The 10,983-nt window shown below is 40.0% G+C and overlaps 1 protein-coding gene across 1 annotated transcript in view; it reads left to right on the top strand.

Annotated features, from left to right (window-relative positions):
• Positions 1-8,737, top strand: part of ROCK1 (Rho associated coiled-coil containing protein kinase 1) — a 92,568-nt gene extending 83,831 nt beyond the window's left edge. Inside the window, exons 30-33 of the mRNA XM_009647641.2 lie at positions 1,665-1,743; positions 1,861-2,122; positions 2,826-3,033; positions 7,555-8,737. Coding sequence (XP_009645936.1) covers positions 1,665-1,743; positions 1,861-2,122; positions 2,826-3,033; positions 7,555-7,558 — 553 coding nt within the window. The 3' untranslated portion in view covers positions 7,559-8,737. The remainder of the gene's footprint in view (positions 1-1,664; positions 1,744-1,860; positions 2,123-2,825; positions 3,034-7,554) is intronic.
• Positions 8,738-10,983: the final 2,246 nt, after the last annotated feature.

The following is a 10,983-nucleotide window of genomic DNA, read 5'->3' as shown; positions in this document are numbered from 1 at the left end:
AGCCAGCAGTGTGCCCTTGTTGCCAAGAAGGCCAATGGTATCCTGGGGTGCATTAAGAGGAGTGTGGCCAGCAGGTCGAGGGAGGTTATCCTCCCCCTCTACTCTGCCCTGGTGAAACCCCACCTGGAGTACTGTGGCCAGTTCTGGGCTCCCCGCTTCAAGAAAGATGAGGAACTGCTAGAGAGAGTCCAGAGGAGGGCAACAAAGATGATGAGGGGACTGGAGGCTGAGAGAGTTGGGCTTGTTCAGCCTGAAGAAGAGAAGACTGAGAGGGGATATCATCAACATGTACAAATACCTGAAGGGTGGATGTCACGAGGACTGAGCCAGGCTCTTCTCAGTGGTGCCCAGTGACAGGACAAGGGGCAATGGGCACAAACTGAAACATAAGAGGTTTCAGCTGAATATGCAGAAGAACAGAGCACTGGAACAGGCTGCCCAGGGTGGGGTGTGGAGTCTCCTTCTCTGGAGATATTCAAACCCCGCCTGGATGATGTCCTGTGCAACCTGCTGTAAGTGAAGCTGCTTTAGCAGTGGGGTTGGACTAGATGATCTCCGGAGATCCCTTCCAACCCTTGCCATTCTGTGATTGTCTTGTTACGACAGAGAAGGGTCAGAGACAGTGGAACCTACATATTATGCTCTTTTTTTTTGATACACTGTAAAGACTGTTTTTTCCAGTTGCTTCAGCCATTGCTTTCTGAAGCAAGGCATGCATGATAGTTGTGGGATAGATAGGGAACTGGCTGTCTGATTTTAGGTCTCATCCCCTTGCTTCACACCTGTTTCTTGCTGTCTGATAAAGGATCAGTGTTGATCAAGCCCAAAGCATTTCTAGCTTTTCCAGATGGTTTCTGTTTAGAGTGCCAAAATAAACGGTGATCCCTTTGTGTTGGTTATACATGAAGAAAATTGTGTCAAGTTATCACTGAAGCCCATCGCTGATACATGACTGAGTGTGATGTTTGAACAGCTGATTGACATTATGGCACCTTATAGAGTAGCAGTTGAAAAAAGGTTTTAAAATTCATGAATAGGTCCATCGGTGACTAACAAATACAGTGGTCTGGAAGGAATCTCAAACTCAGGAGGTGCTTAAGCTGCCAATTGCTCGTAACCAGGAAAAGAGTTATTTTCTCTTTGAGCTGTTTCTTATTCTTTTTTCATAAACATCTGTTACGGCAACTGTTGAAAACAGGATGTTGGGATAGATGGACTTACAGTCTTGACCCAGTATAAGATGAAAATGCTATTAAAATTGGAACAAACATCAACAGCTGATAAAAAATTAGTGAGTAGTACTATACTTCATATGGTTACTTCCATCCAGGGCTATCAATAAGCTTTTCTAGCAGTAATTGGTTAGACTTCCCAGTGTTCTGAGGAAGAATTTGAAAGTCTTTTTCACAGGTAAATTTGCCACGATGGATCTTGAAACCATTGTAAGATAACCCTCTTTCCATGCTATGAAATGTTTTGTTTTACTTGGGTAGACAAGATCTATATGGTTTATGAATTAATTCCTAAAATCATATTGCAGCCTTGAAGTATATTGTATTGCTTGCACAAACAAGATTTATAAGATCTTCAAAGCATTTTGATAACTATTTAAAAAACATATATAGCCTTTTAGCATTTTCTGATTCATGTTTCTTCTAATCTAGTAAGCTGTTCCATGTCCGGCCTGTAACTCAAGGAGATGTATATAGAGCTGAAACTGAAGAAATTCCTAAAATATTCCAGGTAAAAAGTGTATTCTCATTTCTGTTTAACTTTCTTGAAAAAGTTTGGCAGCTTTTTTTGAAAAGTATATAAAAATACATAGTGCTTCAACAATAACACAGCAGTATTCTTTTTCAGATTCTCTATGCTAATGAGGGGGAATGCAGGAAGGATTTGGAGGTAGAACCAGTACAGCCGGCAGAGAAGACAAATTTTCTAAATCACAAAGGCCATGAATTTATTCCAACGTTATACCACTTCCCAGCCAACTGTGAGGCCTGTGCCAAACCTCTTTGGCATGTCTTTAAACCCCCTGCTGCCCTAGAATGTCGAAGATGCCATGTGAAGTGCCACAGAGACCACTTGGATAAAAAGGAGGAATTAATTGCACCATGCAAAGGTATGCTTGTGGTTTTTTGTGTTCTGTGTTCTCTGCTTGTTTAGCCAGACCTGCCAAACTATCGAAGGCAAATAAAAGCACTTTAGTTTAAAAGTTTTCTACTCTTCAGTTTTATGATTACACTCCTTATGAACAGGCAGCTGTGTCAAGCCTCTGTAGGGGGGCCTTTGGTGGTGGCTGTGCTGGGGGCCATGAGAGCACAAGGGTCCCCAGAGGTTTGTGCCCAAGCACTGGGCTCTTTGGTTCCCAGACCATTCTCTCTCTTATACATGACTCACATTAGGGACAATGCAGTGGCCACATCACCAAGCTGTGCTACGACCTTGAAGAGTGGTTTGTTCAGCCACTTCACAGATTGGAGTAAAGGTTTCCTCTCCGTGCTCCTGTGAAGCGGAGCATTTGGGGGATGTACCCTGGAAATCAGCCTTACAGGCACCCACACAAATTTCCAGCTTCTTAAGACTGCAATTAGTGTTAAGTTTTCTCATTTCTTGAATAGTGATGTTAGAATCGAGACTCTTAATGCAGAGCGACAAATATTGAAAGAAACTATATTCATAATCAACAATATATAAACAATTCCAATACAAGTGTGTATATAGGTGCCATTGTTCTTTCCAGTGGCACACCTGGTTTGTCATAATTTTTATTTTGTTAACAAGTCCTAGTTTTCACTGAACTACCTTCTTCCTTTTACTTATAGTGAGTTACGATGTAACTTCAGCAAGGGATATGTTGTTATTGGCATCCTGTCAAGATGAACAGAAGAAGTGGGTGACTCATTTAGTAAAGAAGATCCCTAAGACACCACCATCTACTTTTGTTCGTGCTTCTCCTAGAACTATGTCTACAAGATCCTCAGCAAATCAGTCATTCCGAAAAGTTGTTAAAAATACTTCTGGAAAAACTAGGTGAGAAACTACAAAAGCTCTACAGATCTTTTTGACTTTAAAAACAAAAAATCTCTGTTTATATTATTTGATGTGAAATTGTGAAATAATTCCAGTTATGACTGTTGAACTGCTGATCTAAATCTTTGCTCAAATCCTGATGGAAGCAACAGACAGAATTCTCCAGCTGTGTAAATTTATCGGTTCTTTGGATTTGGAAGGGTACTGTAGAGATGGCAGTGCCTGGCCTGCCAGTGCATGTGAGGGAGCTGGTTGCATTTTTTCCTGGCAAGGCTCAGTAGATACCTCAGCGGTGGCATTTAACTGCAAGGATGATCCACATATTTATTCATTAATTGACTCATCAAGCTTGCATAAGCTAAAAGTTGTCCGCAGATAGGGGTGAAATGAGAAACTTAAAGGCTTTGTCTATTGTTATCCCGTTTCTTTGGGTGTGAGGTAGCTTAAGTATTAATTCCATTCTTTCTCCCTGCTTGCTTATTCCCTGTCTTTTCCTATCCCAGCAGTTGTTTTTGTAAGCTGTTTGTGACCAGGGCAAGATTTAAAATACACTTTTTTAATGTTGGGTTACTGTAAGCTGATTTTTAACCTGCATTAGCTTCCTCATACAGTATGTGCGTCCCTTTCCCCCAAAATAACCAATAGGTTGACAATTATGAAGTGGAAACTAGTGTCTCAGTAGGGAAAAAGTCTTCTTAAATTGGCAGTGCTATTAAAATAAATGTGGTGCAAACATTCCTTGCATGAAGTGCGATAAAAGCACTTTTGCATGTAATGAGACAATGGGTGTATCGTGAAACATCCTCCTGCAGAGGACAGTAGGGAAAAAACCTGAAAGATACAAAGGATGCTGATTTTCTTGCCCCCGTAATTCACACTAAAACATAAGTGATCATAGTTTTGAGATACTAATAAATTCAGAGAAGGCACTCACGATAATCTCATCCGGGAAAATTACTTTAGGATTCAAATACAAAGCTGTCAATACAAAAGCAGTGATGCTGCAGGCAGTATTGTGTTAGAGATAATAATCAATGCAACAGCATGAGGAGAAGGACATAAAAAGAAACCTATGAGCAGCAGTTAAGAACATGTAGCTGTGCTAGAGAATTTGGAGGAGAAGCCATATTCACAAACACCGAACCAAGACTCAGTTTGCCCGTCACAGTTCAAATGGCAGGAACGTAACTGAATCATGATGTGATTTAACATTTTTCAACACTGGCACTTAAGCAAGCTGAAGTTGTGAAACACAGAAACACTTCTGATGTGTGAGGAGATTTCCTGCGAAGTGGGCAGTTTTTCCTTACAGCCTTCACTGTAAAAAGCTGTTGAAAACAAGGGCGAGTGCAGTGGAAAAGCACACTGTGATAAACCTGAGTTAAGAATGACTGGAAGATCAGAGTTTGCTTACTAAATAGTAGCATCTTCAGTATAGTACCAAATCAAGACAAACCAGGAATTGCTAATTTCAGGGGGTCTGTCATGTTTGTTTTGTATGTATGTGGTGTGTACTTGTACAACAGAATCTTGTTAAACTGTTTGTCTTGTCCTCAAAAGGCACATTTCTCCCAACTTCCAAAAGCTTTTATAAAGCTTCACAGTGTTTCCAAACTTATTTTTCCTTCAGTCCTCAATTTTCCAAGATTTACTGGAAAGTGTTAGACCCTTCCACAGGCTTTAGCCAGATCTTTTAAGACTTTTGGATATAAATTCCAACTGCTGATTTTAAAATATGCATCATTAATAGCTGTTGTTTATCATCATGTTTATTTACAATAGGACTCTTGAAGTATGCCTGTTCTGTGGTTGAGAAAAATATTCAGTGCTTTTATGTATCACATGATACATTTATTTGAACAATAATCAGGATTCCATAAACTAGTTACTAAAGGCAGACCTTTTAAACAGGCAGATAAAGACAGCAGAAGTTCTTAGAACTGGTTCAAGAGCTCTGTTACTGATTAGTAAGATTTTTCAGTGAGTCTTGGGCCACCTAAGACTGAAAGAAAAAGCATATCGTATTGATACTTAAAAGGATTAGGTGGAATGATTTTGATACTGAGTGGTCATGCCACCATGAATTCCTCCTCCTGCCTTACCCCCCCCAGCATAACCATGTGATTTCTCAGGGTTTTCATTTCAAGATCTTAACTTTTTTCCAGGTGTTTTAGAGCTAATTGGAAAAGCATAGAAGCTTTCATCCATACTTTTTTATGGGAGCAAATCCATTTTCTTAAATCAATTCATTGATTCTTTTTCACTCTGTCTTAATAGAAATGCTAGTTTGGGGTTGCCTTTAGCAAGAACAAGTTTGCAGCTCATCTCTTACAGAATGAACAGATTTACATATTTGAAAATTTACAGTAGCTCTTAGAGGAATGGGTCTCTTTGGGGCAATGAGTTATTCAGACAGTGTCTGTAATTAATCCTATTGGCATTTGTCATGTGAGAGTGTTAGAGAAGCACAGAAAAACACAAATAGTGAATAGGAACTTTCTTTTAAAAAATGAGAAACACCATCTTTAAAGCTCTTTTTTTTAGATCCTAGAGATACAACGAGCCTAATACCTCACCAGCACCCGAAGGAGGAGAGCTGCACATTCCTGCACCTTATCTTGTGTCAGCTCATGCTTCACAGATTGCCACAGTAAACTGATCTATTTTCCAGCAGAGAATTAATCCAGGAATGTTTTCACTAAAGAAAAGCCAAAAAACCCAAAGTGTAACAACAAAAAAAACCCCCTACCCTAACCCCACAAAAGAAAAGTATGTGGTTTTCTCTTGGTTTGGGAAGTTGCTATGGTTCATGGAAGAGTCCAGAAAGCACCAGATCTGTCTCAGGAATGGAAGGAGGAAGGGTGAAGATCGCCGTCTTGCACTAGTGAAGGATCAGGTTGGGTCAGCTGTTCAGAACACTGCAGCCTTGCCTGTTCTCCATCTGCCCTAGTGTACGGCCTCTGTTCACACCTTTCTCCATCACCCAATGGGATCTTCCAGGCTCTTGGGAAGAAATAAAGCTCTTAAGTTTTCTGGCAGTTGAGAAGTTAATACCTGTGTGGTATCTCATCTCTTCAACTTTTTGACTTTTTCTAACAGACTGTGATGTGAATCAGTTAACATTATGCTTCTAGACTGAACCTAAATCCACTTAACTGGTGATTGCACAGTAGCTGAGCTAATCTCACAGCCCATTGCTACTTAAGGGGGGGGGGATTTTCCCTCTCTGTCTTCCTTCCCTGCTCTTCTGTCATTGGATGCTGTGTTAAGTGCTTGAAATGATCCATTTTGGACCCTTGCATGGAGGTCTACAATTCAGTTTTCTGACGGTCAGAAAAATGTAGACTTATTTTGCTGAGCTAGTGAGTGGAATCAGCCCGCTGAGAAGCGTGGGGTTTGCCAAATCTGAGGACAGGTAAGTAGAAGGGTGCTTGCCTGGGGTCAGGAAGGTGACAAAGTGGAGGAACAGCAGGCCCTTTTCCTTTCAGGAGGCAGCGAGGTGTTAGATCAGCTTCTCTGAGCTCAAGACACTGCACCCTGCAGTTCTCATCCTGACCTCGTTACCTAGATGTGGGAGTAAGAGAAGCAGTGATATACATGGGATATATGGGATATACATGTTCAGCTTTTACTAAGCATCTGAAAATGGTTCTCTTGTCAGACAGTATAGCAGAGCTTGATCGCGGTGATGGAGTCCTACCATGTAAGCAGGCATTAACGGTTTTGTCGAATGGGTACAGACTTTAACACATGCTTTAAGACATTTTAGTATGTTTCATTTAGGGTCTGATGCACCTTTCTTTGCAGTCGGTAGGCAGCGCTTCGTAGACTTCATGGCAAGGTGTATCAGACCCATTAAAAGGAGCTTCACGTATAAGTTCATCTTAAGTTCTATTAATTTGAATAACTTCTCACTAGTAAATATGAATCAGAACTTCATGATGAACTTGCTAGCATTTGCAATACTGCTTCTAGATCTTCATAGTTTATAGTATGCTAATTTGCACACGCTGTGTCAGCACAGTTGAGATGTTCTGTCTTTTAATATATTTGGACTTGAGCCACCTGATCAAGTTAATGCATGTTTAAAAAAACCAAAAAACAAAAAACAACCAAACCCAAATAAGCAAAACTGCTGTGCATCAGATGAGCTCTGGCAACTGCATGTGCGTGCTCTTGGCCCTAGAGAGCCATTTCTTGTTCTGCGAGTGAAAGAGGGTCACCGTGCATTTGCCGTGAATACACCCGTGATTGCTTATTCTTGGTCGTTTACTTGTAAAGCTGCAGTAATGTTACCATCTGCCTGATCTCTGTTTTCATTTAATGATGTTTGGAATTAAGCACAGTTTGTGGAAGATTGTGTAGGTACGATCTTCATATCGTACCTTGTCGATTGAAAAAATATTTTGTTAACGTAAAAAAAAGTATTTTCTTCACTGAAGCTGTTGGCAAGCATGCAGTAGTGTTACAAAGCTAATTTTTATATTTGTTATTAATTGTCTGTTTTCTTCTTTGTTCCAGCTAACCACACGTACAGTGCTTAATGGAATCTCATGGGATGCGGTCTGAGAAACAGGGCTTTTTTTTAACCACACAGAGCAGTGCAGACGGGCTGTTGTTCCTTTCAACATAACTATCACAGGCTTCAGGGTTAAGATTGCTATTACTGTCTCCTCCTTGCTTTGGCACAAAAGCACGCTGAGGGTGTTTAATTGCGGGTTTGCCTAAAGGTAGATTAGATTAATTATTACTATGTAATGCAAGTTAAAGCAAATAAAGCTTAGCTAGGTGTATAAAAGAAGGTGCTGCCTTTTTGGATTTGAAAAAAAAAGCCTGTCAATCATGATGAAATGCAGCCAACTTTCTTGGTATCAGTAAAAGAAAAGGACTATTTACCCTCTGAAGGGGGTATTTATGTCAAGATGAGCATACGAAACGGAGTAGAGGAGGAAGGTTTCTCAACGAGAAGGACTGCAATTGCTTTCAAGACTCAAAGTTGTGCTCTTGAAGACTGCAGAACTAGCTTAAAAATGAAGCCTTATCACTTGAACTTCAGTGCCTTCACTGCAGAGTTCTTAACAGCCTTAATGCTAACCACCCACTATGGAACGGATCAAAGTGTTAAATATTCTGCATTATGCTTTACAAAATACCGATTCAGCAGGTTTGTAAAGAGGGGAGAACAAGTAATTGCCTTTAATCTATGCATTTTTGCCAAGCCATACTGAATTATTTTACTATTAGAGGCATTAGAAACTAACAGTAAAAAGAACCACCAAGTTTGGAAGTGTATTTTGGGGTACATCATTTCTATAACTGTATAGTGTATTGCCTTACAATTTTAAGTGATAACATACATTTAAGTTAACAAACATTTAAGAAATATATGCACTGTTTGAAATGTAAATTATTCTTAGAACACTTTTACTGGGTTTTACATTGTCCTTTTAGTGCCTTCATTTGAGATAATTGTATTATTGCCATGTCAATAAATGTAGAAATCTAAAACTAAAAAAGGAAGCCTCTAAAAAACTGTTGCATATCAGTGGTTTTTACTGAACTTTAATTGGTTGAAGTATTGTAGATTCTAGATGCATTTTCTAAATTAAGTACAATCTTTGAATGAGAATTCCTCTTACAAAGAAAGACTGATTCTGTTTCATAAGCCACGAGATGTATAGGCAATGCAAAAAAAAAAAAAAAAGCATATAACACAAAAGCTCCGGGTAATTCAGGAATTTCAGTAAATGCTGTCAGACTCTTGCTTTGTAGCAGGAATACATTCATGGTATGGGCAGTATGGTTTTATTTTATTTTATTTCTTAACCAAATACCTCCTCAGTAATTTATAATGGCTTTGCAGTTGTGTATTAAATAAGCACTGGAAAACTGATTCGTCCTTAGGACGATTTGCATGTTTCAAGTGGTATTGAAAGCCGCACTGATGGATATGTAATAATAAACATATCTGTTATTAATATGGTAATGACTCTGTGCTCATTTAATGAGAAATAAAGTAATTTATGGAAAGACCCTTTTGAAAATGACTGGCATGGTGTTTTCTCCTGACTGCAGCTGATACATCTTTCTAAGCATTCAGACACGCAGCAGCGTCCAGTACGAGGTGCATTTGTGACGTTAACGCCTAGGGGACGCTGAAACATTGTTTTATAATTCTACATGAAAAAGTAAATACCATTTTGAGTATTTTTTTTCATTCTCTTGTTCTCATGGCCTGCTGTAGTAGCCTAATGTCTATTTATTCAACCACCACCCTGAGCTTGCCTTGTGATTGCTTCATCCTTCAGGATTGCAGGTTTGGAGCTTCAGAAATCCCACTTATTTGGGGTGGGGGAACCCTGTTCAAATGACAAAAAACTGTGGGGTGGTTTTTGTTGGTGGGATGTTTCGGATTTGGTGGGGGTTTTGGTTTGGTTTTTTTGGGGGGGGAGTTGGGTTTTTTTTTGTTTGGTGTTTTGGTGGGTTTTGGTGGCTGGTTTTTTTTTTGTTTTGTTTTTTTTTTTTGGAACACCCTGTGTATCTCGCGAAGCTAGTTGTCCATAGATCTCCCTGGGTAATCCGCCAAGGCCCGTATAGCAGTGGAGTAGCAAGGACAAATCACATGCAAGTGATTGTACGTCCTTTGAAGGCAATGGAGCTGGGAAGTACAGATAAATAGAAGCAGGTGATGGGGCAAGTTCAGGAAGTTCCTCTATGCTGAGCTTGCTCTATCAGAAATGTCACAAATGGGTGGAGCACCCTGAAGAGCGACCTTCCAGATCACCACTCGACTGTTTAGCTTGGGGAGCAATACAAGGGATAATTAGGACCTGCTTTAACCTCCCATCACATACTGAGAGGGGAAATAATACTGTAAGGTGAGTAAACGTATCTTACTTAAATACATACATCGTTATAGGAAATTTAGAGCAAGAGAAAAGGCCTATGGTCAGGTCGCTCTGGACCCAGATGAGGTTTTGGATTGCTCTTCCACTTTCTTTTATGTGTAACTGCTACCTCTACAGGCCTAAAAACTCTTTGCTCGAATAATTTCTTCATTAAAAAATGTTGTATCTTGTAGTTCCGTATTTTATGAATCTGAAAAATAGCATAAAAGCTGTTATGAACAGATAATGACTAGTGGGAAGAGGGAAGGATTGTGGAAAAAATGGGTTTGCTGTATGGATTGGCACACACTATCATTTCCCTAGCTTTTTAGCAATGCTGAAATTCTGCAATTCTTTTTAAATGCTGATTTTGCTTGGGAAAGAAGCAGCAGACATAATGCACTGTAAGATTACATTGCCTTGTATGTCTGGGATAAGTTGCAACTAAAGTGCTGTAATAATGAAGTCTAGACATACAAATTACAGTTTGTGCATTCTGCTGTACCGATGCTGGCACCTGTTTCCTGTAAGCCAGGTGCCGACCTGCAGGAATAGCTATGCTTGGAATAAGAAATTTGGCCAAAGGGTTCTACTGCTAGGAAAAGTAACGCCTACTAGGCCAGCAGGCATTTCAGGGAAGAAAAATAAGTAATTGTTACTAAACTTCAGCATCACCATCCGGAAAAAAAATCACTGGTGTGCTGCTATGTTCACCGCTGCTCTGCTTTTTCCAGCCTCTTGCCTTCTTACGTTGCTTGGCTTTTACCCTGGTCACTGCTGATCCTCTTACAGGAGCGTTTTGCCTGCACTCATCTAATACGGTGCCGGAGTCATCAAAAGATGCCAACGTGTAAGCTATCAAGAGCTAACAGAAATTGAACTGGCTTCATTCGTACCACTTTTTGAGAAACGGGGAAGCCTAGACTTTTGTGGGATCATTTTCGTTGATTTACCTCCACCTTTTTTCCATTGTCTATTACTGCGTTAGGTTGAAAGTTCACTGACATCAGCAGAATGCCAAAATCTCTTTTTCATTCCCTCTTCAAGCCTCCCTATTCCTGCT

The sequence above is a fragment of the Egretta garzetta genome, unplaced genomic scaffold (assembly GCF_000687185.1).
Source record: "Egretta garzetta isolate BGI_Z169 unplaced genomic scaffold, ASM68718v1 scaffold229, whole genome shotgun sequence".
Taxonomy (NCBI): domain Eukaryota; kingdom Metazoa; phylum Chordata; class Aves; order Pelecaniformes; family Ardeidae; genus Egretta; species Egretta garzetta.
Note: the sequence above shows the minus strand (reverse complement) of the source record. Positions and strands in the feature narration are given on the sequence as shown.